At 37.0% G+C, this 17,057-nt stretch overlaps 1 protein-coding gene across 7 annotated transcripts in view; it reads right to left on the bottom strand.

Moving 5' to 3' along the window:
* Positions 1 to 17,057, bottom strand: part of LOC131033051 (6-phosphofructo-2-kinase/fructose-2,6-bisphosphatase) — a 211,362-nt gene that overhangs the window by 29,316 nt on the left and 164,989 nt on the right. For 5 of the 7 annotated variants that reach the window (XM_057964168.2, XM_057964165.2, XM_057964167.2 and 2 more), the window contains 2 exons: positions 6,531 to 6,593; positions 6,118 to 6,209 (listed from right to left, as the gene is read on the bottom strand). In XM_057964168.2, the coding sequence (XP_057820151.2) occupies positions 6,118 to 6,209; positions 6,531 to 6,593 (155 nt within the window). The remainder of the gene's footprint in view (positions 1 to 6,117; positions 6,210 to 6,530; positions 6,594 to 17,057) is intronic. The other 2 variants (XR_009103553.2, XM_057964170.2) reach the window with 1 other exon arrangement.

Genomic DNA, 17,057 nt, shown 5'->3' with positions numbered 1-17,057 from the left:
TTTGAAGTTGAAAGTCAGGTTGGTTTGTTTAACTATTGTTGCTTGGAACAGACTTCAAAATGTTACTCCTGATCGATAATAGGGAAAAGTTACGAACGTTCTGGCTTGCGGTTTAGCATTTGAATGTTCTGATAATTGAAAGTTGATTGTTGAAAATGATTTTGCGTGCAAATTACCAGAAAGATGATGCTATGCGCTTTACAATTTTGGACCAAGATTTTTAAATTTTGCTTGTGTTTCAAATTTTGGCTAAATGGTTAATTTGGCAGGTCACTAATGCTTTACGGGGTTAAACCTTTAAAATATACTTGGCTTGATTTACATTTACACCCTAGGTAAAAGAAACATGGTTATCATAAATTGAAACAATTCAAACATTCAAGGGGAAATTTCGAATTTACCTGGAAGTGCAATGAATTGTTTTATTGGCTGCTTTGAATTTTGGACTATACAAGGGTTTCGCGCGACATTGATCTTCTTTTCCACTTCAGCGTGAATGTTGTTTTCGCAACTTTGGGGATTCAAGTTGAATGTCTTTATAAGAATTTCGGCCAGGAATGACTTCGCGCAATTTTGGCGATTTCTTCCAACTTTGGCTTGGAAGAGGCATTTGCGAATTCGACCTCCTCCGTTCTGCAATTTGAATGCCTTCTATCTCGCAAAACTCGGGCATAAAGAGGGTTTCTGGAGGACTCGCGCGACTTTGATACGATTTTCATCTTGTTTAATCAAATTGTGAGAATGGACACATCCCATCTTTGCAAACTGGGGTCTTTCTCCCTCTTTGCGCAAATGCCTTTATCTTTATTTTCGGCATAAATGTCTCTACTGCGAATCTCGGGCATAAAGAGGGATTTTGCAATTTTAACGTTTCGGCCTAAAAGGCGATGTTGTGAGATTCATTAATCGGCAAAAGGGGAGATTTATGACATTTTTCAGGTTGAATGCCCTTTTGCGAGTTTGGGTTTTCAGCTCAAGATTCAAGATTCGAGTTTGGGAGATTTTACAAGACCTTTTTCCAAAGTTTATTAAAACACCTCCTATCTTCTAACACTCGCACGATTTCGGCCTAAAAGGCCTTTTGCAAAGTTATGAATAATGCCTTAACTAATATTCACGCAATTTCATGTTTTCGGCCTAAAAAGCCTTTTTGCAAACTACAGTTAAAACACCTTTTTGCCTTCTTTTGCGTTTTCGGCCTAAAAGGCCTTTATGCAATTTTAAGTTAAACGCCTTTACTTCTCACTTTTGTGTTTTTTGGGTTTTCGGCCTAAAAGACCATTTTGCAAAGTTTAAGAATAATGCCCAAAAAGGAGACGTTTCACGATTTCGGCCTGGAAGGCCTTTTTGCAAAGTTCAAGTGATTTTGGCCTAAGAGTCTACATTTTCATGATTTTGGCCTAAAAGGCCTTTTCGCAAATTTATGAATAATTGACATTTTCGCTTTCTTTAGCCATTTTTTCAAACTTAAGCCGAAATTAGTCTCTTTTGTGAGAATTTTGAATATTAAATTATGAAACCTTGCCATTCTCGGCTTAACTTGAATTCACCCTTTACCTTGCCATTTTGTCCAAAGGCAAATCTTGACTTGCCTTAGGCATTCTTGGTGTCAGGCCCTCAATCTTGCTAATGAGGGTCGTCAATTCGACAACAATTGTGATCCCTTCACGAACGGGATCACGCTCAACTTTTGATGCGAACTCCTCAGGACCAAGGAAGCAGGCGGGCTTACTCTCCTACAGGGTCATCTCCTCACATTCCTAACCACTGCATCTCCTCTGCGAACAAAATCAAAATTTCCCACACAGGGGGCAAGACGAAAACGAGAAAGGGGGACCCTATCGGCGACGGGGAGTGTGTGCAAAGCACAACAATACGTGTTCAAGACTTGTTTGTGAAGTCTCAAATTTCAAATTTGGGGGACCAATTTGAGGGTTTATCTCTCCTACTTGCTAATAGTCATGGCACAATTGTTGTTGTGTCGTCTATCTTTGGATCTAGTTCAACATCAATTAACACTTGATCCACCTTCTATTTTGATTGGGCATGTACCGGATTTGATTGTGGCATCATCATCTACTAAGGACATGGTGACACATGAGGATATTTCAAAGACACAATCTTCATACATTTGGATAATTCTTCCTACCAATTCCTATCTGGAATGGGAAGTCTTCCTGCAAGTGTACTTGGTCAACCTTCTTTTCAGAGGGAGAGATGTTGTTTGTAGGCATTGGATCATGCTTTCTCTTCAAGCATTTACCATTTTTGCAATCAGCTACATAGTCTCTCTTTTTCCTTCCTATAGAGGGAAAAATAATTTTATACTTGTGATGGATTTCATCCATGGGGATTCTTCTCCATCCATCACTTGTTCATGTTTGTTTGTATATTTTCTCTCTTTTGGAGAGCAGTTTTGTTCCATTTAGTTTTCTCCTCTTCTCTATCGATGAGAGATTGCATTGTAAACGGGTACCTAAAATGGTCTAGTAGTTGGGACGTATAATCATAATTTTCATCTTTTGCATCATTTGCATAATAATCTTCTTCTCCCTAATTTGCACTTAAGGTGGGGGTTACCGGGGAGGGGGGTGTTAGTGTGAATGAGGTATTTTACCTAGCTAGTTCACTAATGGGTCCTATTCACATATTTAATTAAGTCCTAGGAATTTTTCTAGAGGATGTTAATTGTTGATTAAATCTTATCTCTTAGCATTTAATTCTCAAGTCTTGGGTCATTTAATAATTATCAAGCTAGTAGTCTCATGTTATAGGATTAGGACAAATGTCACAATCTTGTCTAATCCTATCTATCAACCTTGCCTTTATAAGCAAGGGATCATATGTACATTTTGTGATGTAATGTCCAATATCAATCTAATCCATTGTGCCTATAATCAGCCATTATTTTTCTCTTGCTGCTCTCATTTGGAAGGCATTTTTACAGTTTTGAAGGTAATCTTGAAGGATTGAATCCAATAGTAACTCTAGCAACAAACACCCACGATCCTTGTAATAAGAAGAATCGTGGTTGAATGCGATGCCTTGAAGAGAAAAAAATACAAATTAAACAATTCTACTAGGAATATTTTTCTTTGTTGCCAATGGATCTACAAACACAAATTCACAAGAAAGAGTTAAGTCAATAAGCACAAGTCTCTATTGATCACATAAAGCTTTTCTAAATTTGAGGTTAACTATGCATTGTTTATTGACTGAAGAAATCTGTGTATGCATTGAAGCCAGATCCTAGAGGTTGGTATGAGAAACTGATTAATATTTTCTTAAGGTTCAGGGTGCAGCTAGCCCAACACTCATTTGTACATGAAACATTCCAACTGTGAAGTTTTATTTGTTTTATTGTATAACCAATGATTTGATAATTATTAGCACTCACATTGACATTCACATGATTCACAATTCAAAACCAATCTAGACAACCCAATTTAACTTGACAAACCAATCGCTACTATTTTTTTATCAATTATAAATATTGCCCACTATGATTTGGACAGGGTTGATGGTATTCAGTAATGAGAATTGGTTGCTTTTTCTTTTTCACATAATGTATAAATCCAATATGCCCATGCTTTGAGATAGTTTTCAGTTCATGGATTATCATGGAGTCATTTGTTTGAAAGCAGCTAAGAGAATCTCAAGATAAATAAGTACTACTTCTTATTAGCTTGACCAGTATATGGTAGTCCTTCAGGGAAGATACTATTGTGATTGGATACAAAATTCAAAAATGAGTGGAGAACGAGATGATAGGGAGGCCATTCTGGGAATTTTCTACCACCCAGCTCATGTGATATTGTATAGAAGAGCATGAACCAATCTATAAATACTCTTTGAATTATAAAGAACTAAGAAGTATAGAAGAACAGTTACAACTATGAAAGAGGCAGTTTAGCTGAGAAAGGTTCATTGTCAGTTGACACTTGAATTGCACAAGCCTATATTGTTGAGATGTAACCATCAAATTAGCAAAAAATTCTGCTTCATGCAACAACTAAGAATGTTAGGTGTGTCATAATTAGATTGTGGACAATTTTATCACAGAACATTTGCCACTTATATCCAAAACAACTTGAGACTTCAAGCAAGCAGTACATGAAAATCCTGATTGAATAATGAAAAAGAAATGTGCATCATTCTCTCTTGCATTCTCTCGCCAGTTTTTCATTTATTCCATTCCATGTCTTCCATTGTCCCTCATGTTTTAACTTACTTTCTCAACGATTTTCTGAAAGTGTTGGATTATTTCTCATTGATGTCAAAGGCTTATCTGAGTTTGATCATGAATTTTGGTTGAGTTCCTTGTGTGCCTGGCTGGTTGAGCTCCCTGTGTCCCTGGTTGCTTGCTAGAGCTACTTGGTTGCTTGCATACTTGAGCTGTGTGTATGCTAGCCTCAGCAGTTTTCTTGAGTGCTTACTTGTCTTCTGTCAGCACCTTAGTCAGACTGTTTGCCACATCATCAGTTGACTTCAACCTTTCTTTGGCTTCATCGCATATTTCTTTTGACTCCACATAATTAAGGCTCCATTTTCTCTTTTCAAAGGATTGCCTTTTATTAAGAATACGGTTTTTTTTTAGTAAGGTAGCTACTTATTATATGCGTTTAGCACATATTGTCTATTTCAAGCTCATAGTGTTAATGGGGTATCAAAAATTAATCCCAGTCAGACATAAGTGTAAAAAAAAAATGAATTCAATGTATGAAGGATAGTGAATGCTGTAGTGAAACTGTGAACCCATATAGCTGCAATCGAAAAACTAAAGTATCGATTTGGAAGGTAGGCAGCTGGGATGAAAGCAGATTTGCCATCATAGACAGCACAAGGTTTGGTGCACTCTCAAATTCCAAAGATTCAAGCTTCCCATGTTCCCTTGCATTACTGGAATGGTTGGTGTGATATTTGGTAAAGGTGGAATGTTGATTTTTGAGGTATCTATAACAACTAGACGTGGTTGTGCATTAACACAAGCCAACAAAGATCGTTACATTTTACCACAGACCATAGAATGGGCTTGGTGGCATCACCGGTGCTATATTTGGATGTTGCTCAGATTAGAAAATAGGCTATTAGTAGAAACATCATGACCTTAAAGAATAAGTATGTAGCACATACTAACTCCAACAGGATACCACAGAATGTGGAAGTTAATGATGATCATTAGTTGCAGTAAACAAAGGAATGGGCCCCTTATGCAATGTTTTGGGATGGTCATAATCCTTTACCTAATAGTCTTCTTTGGAGTAGTAGTGCATAGATTGAGGGTCATGCACTCAAGATTTGGCTAAGATTATAATGCACTCTAGCTCTTTCTAAATTGATTCACATCTTTGTCTAGTGTCTCTCTAAAATTCTAAATACACAGCATTTGTTTTGGTAGGTCACTTGATACAGGCACTGCATCATCTTTCGCATTGCTACATGCCTAAGTAATGGGAATTCCCATCTAGCACAATGTAAGTGTTTCCCTGAGAGCACAAACACCGAAATCATAGTTAAGGGGCACAAACCCCAAAATCATAGTTGAAAGGTTAATTGAATCTATAGTTATGTGTTGCAAAATAGAGTCAAATTAAAATTATATTATATGCAAGTGGAAGGTGATAATTATGTAGCACTAACAGTTCAAGGGACTCAAGGATTTTTGGTTTACTATTCAGCTTTACCTACACAAATAATACAATATCTGAGAATTCTACAGCAATAATTGTGTATAAATTCATGCTAACCATATATAACCAATTCCTGACTTCATTGATTTAACGTATGAGTAAGCAATTCATCTTGGTAATCATCATTAAAACAACTAAATAATTACTCTGGCTAATTATGGGAGTTTTTTCCTTTGTTGTGGCTTGAACTCCAATTGCAAAAATATGTCTGGAATATATTTTGACTAATTGGTGATGCTAACTGAAAACGTTTGTGTATTATTAAGATCAATGAAACTTTCTAACTTAACATTCTTCAAGATTAAGTGGTATATGAGGTTTCAAGAATTGCTTTTGTAGAACTTACACAATTACCATGCATTTGAATTAAACTTTTTGCTTTTGTTTTTTCTTTAGGAAATCAAGATGTAATGTAAACAGAACATACTCATATTCCTCTGGCATGTTCTTTTTTATTTCCTCGTATGTCATTCCATCACAAACTCCAGCGTATATCTCATCTAGAGCACGCCATTGTATCTGCATCAGAATGATGAATCCAACCATTTTCCACATCCCAATGCTATTACTTAATGTCAAGAATATTGAATTAGAAAACTTCTATTGGAATTGTCACTACATTTCTTAATGAATCAAATCCATAAACATTATCTTCTCAACTTCAAGTAGAAATCTTACAAGAAGATACGACCTTGATAACCATTAAATCATTAGGGCATTTCAAATAACATGTATCTTTCCAACTTGCATCATGCTCTTTTATTACTTATACAAAGAAATAAATGTATAACAAATTCTAAGAGATCATGTGATGCCTTGTAACGTGTACATGACTCTCACCTTTGGGAATCCTACAATATGGCTTGCCGTAAGTATCGTTCTTTGCAATGTGCTGGTCCATATCTATGAGATCAAAAACAAATAAAACCAATGAGAACTTTATAGTTTTTACATCAAAACAATAAGTAAAACGCAGAAAAATATGTGACAAGCATGTCAAGTTCAACAAATACATATGCTTGTGGTAAGAAACTAATAATTCAAGTTTTCTTTGTTAGTTCATGGCTTGATCTTGAAAGTTGTGTCATTAGAAGGAAAGCTTTTAATGGAATAATTACCCCTTAAAGAATAACAAAGGGTATCTCTTCAGATCCACAATTATATGTGTTATAAGCTTATACAAAGTGATTCGACTTTCCAAAGGGTTTGAATATGCCATATTGGGTTACAATCCATTCTTGCAACATAAAAATGTGAAAAAACAATTGCAATATTTTTAAGGTAGCTTGGGAAGAAATATGGACCCAAGAGAAAATTTATCTCACAAGGATGCTTAAGAAGATCACAATTTTACTAGAAAATGTTAATGCAGTTGTAATATTTCGGTTACTAAGTCGCATGTTTCTCTTGAAATTATTATGCAATCATTGGTAAGAGAAGAAAAACTTGTCCACTAAATTTTAATGAAACAAGGGGTGTTTATCATCAAATAATTGTATTTAAAGGAATGATAACAAGTTTATATAAATCAATGTTGCAAGGAGATACATCTCCAACCTCCCAGGATGCATCTTGAGGAGTGAAATGCATTTCTGTATCGAGACATACCAAAATGTGGGAAACATCCCACCCACATTTCCTTCTCTCTCCCCTAAGAAAACCCTAAATCACAACATCTTGAGCATAAGAAACAAAAAAAAAAAAAAAACACCCCTAAAGCATCGGGCAATATCATTTTTATCATGGTTTGCCCATCACGTGGTATTATTGTAACAATGTAATAGGCTGCCCCTATTTGCCAAACAATCTTCTCAAACAACCTTGAGGAATTTTGTCAAACAGTTGTTATGCAAACTCCCTTGTCTGATTATTACTTCTTAATGAAATAATCTGCTGTTAAGTTGGTACTCGGTGTGTTTTAAGCTTCTTGTTTTTGCAAACACTTGCAGATAATCATTCAAACATAGAATCACATATGGCAACAATCCCATTTCAATTTTCTTAATGCTAATAAGGTTCAGATATTAACAGCAGTTACATTGACCAAATAAGAGCACAATATTCAGGGAACCTTTGTTTATTACTTACATGGACTGAGAACACAAAGGTGTGCCGAACCTGTATATTTGCCAAGGAATATTTCCAGCATCTCCTATCACCTTATCAGCCCAGCACCACACATGTACAGCCAGCTACGTTATTGTTTAATGTCACCAACGCCATTTTCACTGCTGCTTTTGAAAACCCCAGATACAACGTGGGACTGTGTTTTGGGATGTTAGCAGTACTGTCCTGGGTAATGGCGGCCAGCTACACAAATCTGTCCCTGCGTTAAGATACTGGCTGTGACTTTTTTTGTCTTTTCCCAGCACTGAGAAATAAGCTGCCAATCACCAATTAAACCCTGCAGTATTTTCCAGCAATGTGACCTGCTAAGTGTTCTTCCTGTGAAGGCTGTGACTTAAGATGATGGACACACTCTTCCAGATTCATGTCTTTTCCTCCCAGCTGAACAGTTGCAAACACTCTAAAATATCCTTGTCAAACAAACCCTTTCAATGCCCAACTCAATATTCTGCGTTTTTAAATCTTCATGTGTTGCACTAAGTTGTGCAATTTTCTGTATGGCTGCCAAGTCAATCTTTCAACAGCTTCACCATTCAAGACACTGACTAAAATCCTTCTTTCTAGGACACTATTTGTTTTGCATCAACATTCTAAGAGCTGGAATCCAAAATGAATACCTGTCTTAACTGCGATTTCTCCCAGCTTAGCTTTCCCAATCAATCTGAAACTTCTATGCCTTCAACTCATTCAATGCCAATTTGTTTTTAAGAATTTCCCAAACCTGGTCTTTAATAGGCAAGATAAATGTCACACTTGAGGGATTTCATCTCCAAATGCCAAAAATACTCTTAAATTTCTACAGAAATCACCAATTCCAAGATAACCAATTTCCAAGATGTCCCAATCTGCATTTAATGCTTTCATTTATAACTCTCATTAGGCTCATTTTCCAAGACACCGCAAATGTGGAATAAATAACTTCTTTTTAAAATATCACTTCTCTCTTAAGTGAATAAAGTGTACCTTATAAAATAAAGTGACTTTATAAATAAATGTACTTTAATTTAATAGTCACTTTATTAAATTAAACTCCCTTTTTTCTCTGAAAAACGACCCTTTCGATAATATAATAATATTTTGACACTTAGGTCACTGTTTTATGCGCCCAAGATTTAAAAAAATTCGCCCCGGTTCCAACGAGCTATAACACTAAGGTTGGAATTAAATAGTTTAATTAGATTTAAGCAACCTTAGTAAAATAATTAAAATAACTCATTAATGCACCAAATTTGCAAAAACTTGTCAGAACACATCGGAATCAAGTTCCGATCGCACCGGAGTGATCCTGATGACAAATAATAGCAAACAAGGCTGATCGGGCGACTTACTAAAAATAGACGACTGCTCCAAGATTCTTGGAGTCCAGTCTAGAGGCCAAAAATCACTTCAGAAAGTGGCGTATAACTCCACTAAACCAACTGAGCTCATCGGAACATCAGATCACTCATCTGAACAAGCTGACGTGAACCCAAAGTGTCCGCTACTAAAGCTTGCTAGAAAACCTAGAAAATTGGGGACATTACAATTATTTTCCTTCAATTCTATCAGGCAATTTCATTTTTGCCACAATCACCTAGATTTTGTACATGACCAAGGAGCAAGTGCAAACAAGAGGCAGGTTAGACCAACAAATAGGTACTTTGTGTGGTTTTATGTAATAAATATATCCTAAATTGAAGTGACAACAACAAGGCTTCTTAAGATTTGTTCAATAACAATGCATGGAAATTGTCTACTCTCCTATTCTTAGCAAAAGATGATCAATTTTAACTATTAAAAAATTACAAACACTAACTTGTAGAATTTGATGAATGAACATCTAATGTTTTTAATTGGTCAAAAACAAGGTTATACACAATACATTAGGAAACACTCACAACATTAGTTCCATGCTATGGCATAAGCTAAAAAAGCACAACATAATGAAGATTTTTGGTCAAATATTATAGTTATAAATGCTCTAGTAGACATGTATCCAAAATGTTGTAGCAAAATAAGGCACGTGAACTTTTTGATAGAATAGATCAAAGAACTATGGTCCATGATAACCATGATTATAGGATATGAAAAACAAAATCTCAAAAAAATGCAACCAGCAAGTGTAAAGCCAAACTCACAAAATAAATCAAAAGATGGAATCCAATAATGTTGTTAAACCATTGTTTGTAGTAGAACGTAGCATACAGCAATACAAAACCAAGAGTTTGGCTATTGATTATGATAAGACCAATGAACAAGTATTTTGTGTAGTTTTATGTAACAAATTTGGTCCTACATAAACTTGCTGAGTTATTTTGTTGGCTTCTTGTAATCGCATCAATGCTTTTGTAACATAATTTCCCAAAAACATTTATTCTATAGTGATGCATTCATGAGCCATGGTCATTTCAAAATTTCCCTAGGCCATTACATTGACAAAAAGAAAGTTAGATGGCTGCAAGTACAACAGATTGTTTGCCTTCTATTAATGAAACACATTACTTCTCCTAAAGCCAAGAATGTAGTAGAAAAAATTTGATAGGAATGTAACTTGATGTTAGGTGGTTGTAATCTATTGTCATTAACTTATATTTTTTAATAGTTAAATTTACTATTGGTCTTATTCAATTGAATATATTGTTTTTTTTTTAATAATTTTTCTTTTTGTTCAGATTCTCAAAATGTCAAGTGATTCTTGGCAAGATTGAGCACTCCCTGATTATCACAGAACAAGGGAGTCAAACCTACTTGAGATATCTGCATATCCGCAAGCATCCGACGAAGCCAAATTGCCTCACATGCTGCCTTAACTGCTCCTCGATACTATGCTTCTGTCGAGGAGAGATCCACTGCCTGCTGCTTTTTACTAGTTCATGTGACTGCACCAGATCCCAAACTGAACACATATCCAGAGGTTGACTTCCTGTCATCAACTGAACCTGCCCAATCTGAATCTGTGAACCCACTGAGTCTAGGATCATGACTCTTAGTGTAAAGAAGTCCATAATCAGAGGTGCCCTTCACATAACGCAACACACGCTTCACTGCTACCCAATGATCAGCCTTGGGGGCAGTCATGAAGCCTGAAATGTAGCTCACTACAAAACTGAGATCAGGTCTAGTAGCAGTAAGATACATGAGACTGCCCACTAGTTGCCTGAATTGTGTTTCATCTACAGGAGGAGAATGAGACTTGGCTGACAACTTCAATCCTATCTCCATAGGTGTGGAAGTAGGTTTATAATCCTGCATTCGAAACCTATCAAGAAAGTTCTTGGCATACTTAGACTGAGAAATAAAAATGCTACTATCAGTCTACCAAACCTCAACACCTAAACAATAATGGAGAAGCCCCAAATCTATCATATCAAAATCCTTGCATAGATCTTGTTTGATTTCTGCAACCAAATGTGTTGAACTGCCAATAATGATCAAATCATCCACATACACAACAAGAAAAAGAATATCATCACCAAAGTGTTTGATATACAGATTACAGGCAAAAGGACTACGCTAAAAACCGTGAGCAACCAAGTACTGATCAATCTTAATGTACCACGCTTGAGGAGCTTGTTTGAGTCCATAGAGTGCTTTCATGAGTCTGCATACTTGATGTTCTTTGCCAGCAACCTTGAAACTAGGAGGTTGCGTCGTGTAGACTTCTTCCTGCAACTCCCCATTGAGGAAGACACTCTTAACATCCATCTAATGGACTTTACATCCAAACTGAGCTACAATAGTAAGAAGAAGATGAATGGTACTCATCTTGGCAATACGAGAAAATCTCTCCTCATAATCAATGCCCTCCCGCTATGAGAATCCTCGAGCAACTAATCTGGCCTTGTACTTATCCAAAGTATCATCTGCATGATACTTGACCTTATAGACCCATTTGTAGCTAATGGGTTTCTTCCCTTGAGGAAGATCATAGAGAACCTAGGTGTTGTTCTTCAGAAGGCTCTAGTATTCTACGTCCATTGCCTATTCCCACTCTGGAATCACTTTTGCCTCTATATAGGTCTGAGGCTCATAAATACTATGAATGTTGGCCATGAGAGAAAAGTTAACTGTAGTTTGCTGCTTGCCCTTATTTCTTGAAGATCTACCCTCAATGAGCTCATCAGGACGAAGATCACTAATGGTCTTAGCCCATCATTTAGGCCGGAGAGTAGAGGTACCAACATTAGATGCACGAGGAATGACTGGAACTAGAGGTGGAAGAGGATCTGGAACAGGTGGAAGATAAGCATCATCCAGAGGAAATTCAAGTAGTGCATCATCAAATACAGAATCTGCATCATCTCTCCCATCAGGTGAACCAAATGAAAGATGAACACCTAAATCAGAAGCCTTCAAAGGTTGATCCTCAGATTTCTGCTCAGTCGAGGAAATCTGAAATGGTCCTTGATCTTCATCAAAGACAACATCACGACTGAAGATGAGACGATCAGTGTCTACATCAATCAACCGATAAGCCTTATGGTTGTCACTATATCTTGTAAACATAAGCTTTTGACTCTTGGAATCCAACTTAGAGCGCTTGGCATTTGGAATCCAAACATATACGAGAGAGCCAAAAACTTTTAGATGGCTGATCCTGGGTTTGCGACCAGTCCAGGCTTCCTCAGGAGTCTTTCCCTTAACAGCATGAGTGGGAGACCTATTAAGGAGATAGACTCCAGTAAACATTGATTCTGCTCAATACTTCTTAGGAACATTTATGTGTTCCAACATAGACCTAGCCATTTCTGTAATGGTGCGCTTGCAACGTTCTACAACGCCGTTTTGCTGAGGGGTGTATGGTGTGGTTAACTGATGTTTTATGCCATGTGTATCACAAAAAGTGGAGAAAGTAGTAAAACAAAACTCCCCCCATTATCAGACCTAAGAGTAATAATAGAACCAGACTCTTTTTCTACCAAGCCCTTAAATTTCTGAAATACAAGAAACACATCTGATTTATGTCTAAGAAAGTACACCCACATTTTACGCTGTAATCATCAACAAAAAGTAAGAAATACCTGCACCCAGTAACAAAAGGAGTATTCATTGAACCACATACATCAGCATGGACCAACTGTAGTACCTTAGATGCTCGCCATTAGTCACCATCCTTGAACGATGTCCTGTGTTGCTTCCTAGCCTGACAAGCTTCACAAACTCGCTGATTCTGAGTTTGAATATCAAGTAGGCCATGTACTAAATCTTCCTGAACAAGCTGAGCAAGGTAATGAATGTTCAGGTGACCATATCGTTGATGCCATAGATGGGTGATAGAGGAGGATTTTGCTGCGAAGGCATGCTCAAGAAAATCACCTATATCCACAAGTCTGTAAAGACCATGATCCTCAATACCAACAGCAACAGTAGTGTGTGTCACACGATCAACAATTGAACACTTATGTGCACTGAAGATGACATCAAAATGAGGAGAATGTCGCATAATCTGACTCAAAGAGAAGGTTCAGTTCCATGCCAGGAACGTAATACACATTGAGGAATATGAGATTCCTCCCACCACATTGTATCTGAATGTTGCCCTTGCCAACAACAGTATACTCTTCACCTCAAAAAATAACTGAATCAGTGTAGGGAGAGAATTCTGTAAACCAATCACGCCTGTGAGTGAAATGCCGAGAAGCACCAAAATCAAATATACCAAGCAAAAGATTTAACATGGTCTGCTGACCTTTTAGCCATGAAGGCATAAAAAGCAGACTCTTTCTGCTCTATGTGCTCAGCGACATTGGCTTTAGGCTGAGACCCCCCCTGCTTCTGTTGTTCGGAAGCTATGCGATTGCGACAATCCTTGATCATATGACCATATTTGTGACATTTGTTGCACTGAACCTTCTTCTTCGAACCTTCCTGTGACTGACTGGAGCCCTTCTGCTGAGAGGATTGAGATGACTGAGATTTGCCTTTATCCTTGTGAAAGGATTTGGCTGCAAATGCTTTCTCTAAAGAGGACAAAGTGGCACCGCTACCAAAGTGTTGTTTCCAGCGATCCTGCTGCAAAAGTTTGGTGCACAACTCTGGAAATTTCAAATCAACATTCCTAGACGTAAAGTTGAGAGTCTCTATGAAGTGCTCATAGGATTTAGGTAGACTTTTCAGAGTTATTACTACCATATCCTCTTCCTCCATTCTCCAACCAATAGCTTCGAGCTGATCTCGAATGTCCTTAATCTTCGTGAGATGCTCCTGTAAGGACATGCATTCATCCATCATAATGGAGAACAACTGGTTCTTCAAAAAGAACACTCGTCTTTTGTCGGATGTCTCATGCAACTCCTTCAGATGCTTCCAAATTTCTAAGGCTGATTTGCCAGAAGGAATCTGAGGTAACTAGTCATTTGTAACAGAGAGCTTGAGAAGCACGACAACTTCCCGATTGTGGTCATCAAATTTGTCCATATTTGCTCTGGCTACGATAAGACGAGATTCTTTGTCCAAAACAAGATCATCAAGGCGGCGATATTCGAAAATAGTCAGCATGCGCTACTTCCATGTATTATAATTTTTGTCGCTGAATCGTTGACTGTCTTCATTCATCAAGTTGGTCAATGACGCCATCTTGCACATTTCTCAATGCACGAAAAATGAGAAAATCTGAAAAGGCGTGAATCTGAAATAGAGGCAGAATCTGGTATAGACTTCAAAAAATGAAGTACGATTGACACAAATTTCGAGAAAGTTTTTCGGATGACCCAGAAAAAACTAACGACAACCCAGATAAGCTTTCAAAAAAGCCACAAGGAATCTGAAATCAAAATGTAGATCCGACAGCTCAAAAATCAAGGCTCCAAAAATGATGCACCCAGAAAAATCGAACAGCAACCCACTTCAGATCTCGAAAAACCTAGAAGGAATCTTTAATTGAAAAAAAATTCCGACTTGAAATAAAGGATATAAACCCTAGCCGACAAAGCAGAAACCCTAGGCGGCCATGAATGAATGGTAGAAGTCAGAGATTGCACAAAGGGGCTATCACAGAAAATGCAGGAAAAATAATCACGTCGCTTGAAAACCCCAACCGAGTCAAGTTCATGCAAAACAATCACGATTTTTCGCAAGTCGCGAATTAAAAAATCAAGAAAAAAGCAGAAGGAAGATTGCGCAGGTTGTAGATTGCAAAGGGAAAAAACTAGAGCCAAACACGAACACGGAAGGTCACAAATCGACAAAAAAATCACTATCGTCGTCGGAAAAAAAAGCAATGTTCTCACGATTTTAAAAAACGCGTAGAGAAAAAAGAAATCTGTCAGGCCAAAAACTCCCGTGAAGAGAACAGAGATCACGAAATAGATTAAAACGTGATTTAAGGAAAATTATTTTTCGAAAATCTTTGCTCGAAAAATGTTTTCAAAACTTAGAAATTCTTAAAAAGAAATTTTTAGAAAAACGAATTTTTACATACGAGGCTCTAATACCATATTACGGAAACGTAATTGGTAAAAAATTAATTGTTATTTACAGAGAGCAAGAATGCTCAATGAATAGATTACAAAGGAAATACAAATAGAAAGTTTCTAATAGAAACTTAGGATGCAATATATTACACGATTGAGCATTAAAATTAACTATTGACTTAGGAAAATATAATCTTAATAGAATAGCCACCATCAAATGTAAAATTTGTTGTAACACATTTCAAGGCAGTTACTTGAGGGCGAGAGCTCATTTTCTTCACATACCCAAAATGGGTGTTGAACCTCTCCAGAATAAGCTAGAACAATACGAAGCTATTAGGGATCACAAAAGGGCTGATGGGAAAGCGTCTCATTTGAGCTCTCCCGCTTCAACAATACGGCAACTTAGAATCAACATGGGGAATCCAAAGATATGTCTTCCATAAATGTGGCAATAAAAAATGTAGGGATTTTTCACAAGAGACCACACATTGGCAACCTAAACCTGATGCAAGAGAAACATAAACTTGAACTTACCAGATTGAATTAAATTGCAAAAATCAATGGTTCATTACAATACCACCATCAAATTCAATTTTCTATTTTTATCTACTTGGTAACCTACTGTTATATTCTTCTCAACCTTTTATGCGAAGCTTTGCAAATTTCACCAATCCTCTATTTTCAACAAACCAAACTAAAAGTCTAAAACAACCATTGCTCTGCAATTCATGCTTCCATTGCTATCTCAAGTTTCCCTAATTTCACTTACCACCGTAGCACTATAGTCTCTCCTTAATCCCACGCTACGACCATCCCCTAGCTCTCCTTGTGCAAAGCTCTCCTCTCTATTTTGGAGATGTGTTATCTCTGAATCTGCAATTTAAATGTCCTATCTTCCTTATGTCGTAGCTGCCAAATGCTTATCTTCTTCCCAGCTTACACAATCTTCCTGTCTCAAAACACCTCTATCTCTATTCTTTATTTTTTTTTCTTATTTCCACATGAAAGATTTCAATTTCCTTGTGCATTGCCTGTGCAGCCTTCCCTTTCCACCACTCCTCAATTTCTACCCTTGTGCAGCTTTTCATCCCTTTTCCTCAACCATTTCAGCTCCCCTTCAATCTTCCTTAAGCAGTTGACGAAAAGTCCCATTCCTTACCTACGCAGCACACTTGATTTTATATATTTATTTTGTCTTCCATATTCTTCCCCTCCCTACGTTTCAAATTCTCACAACCTTTTTGTTGTCTCCAAGAATGCATTTAGTTTTAAATACAAACTTGTAAACTATCTTTTAACTTGAACACATAATGTTGTTAGATTACTAATGTCACAAATGTAGATATTACACTTTGGTTTCAAAAAATGAATCAGCCAAGTTGCATGATAACCTGGGTAAGAAACATCACAACAAACTAAAACCAAAATTAAGAAAACAAGCTAGAACATTTTTTTGGGTGGTGCGGATCACGAGTCCACCCAGCTGCTCTTGCACCAAAACCCCATTGGAAAATTGTTTGATGTGTAAAGTCGAGGTGTGGTTGATGCAACCATTGCACAATTCTTTTATGCAAATGAAATACCATTTAATGTTGTTTGCTCACCTTTCTACAAGGAGATGGTTCATCAATAATGGACCAATAGATTATAAACCACCAAGGTATGAAAGGTTTCACACTATTGTAATTGATAAAAAGAACATTTGACCAGAGCAACAAACTGCACCAATGAAAATAGTGTGGTATGCAAAGGGATGTAGCATTGTGATGGATGGGTGGACAAATGACAGCAATTATCCATGCTCGGTGGTACAAAAAAAGGTACAAACATATATTTTGGACACTAT

The sequence above is a fragment of the Cryptomeria japonica genome, chromosome 7 (genome assembly GCF_030272615.1).
Source record: "Cryptomeria japonica chromosome 7, Sugi_1.0, whole genome shotgun sequence".
Lineage (NCBI taxonomy): Eukaryota > Viridiplantae > Streptophyta > Pinopsida > Cupressales > Cupressaceae > Cryptomeria > Cryptomeria japonica.
The sequence above is the reverse complement of the archived record's forward strand: the minus strand, read 5'-3'. Positions and strand labels throughout refer to the sequence as shown.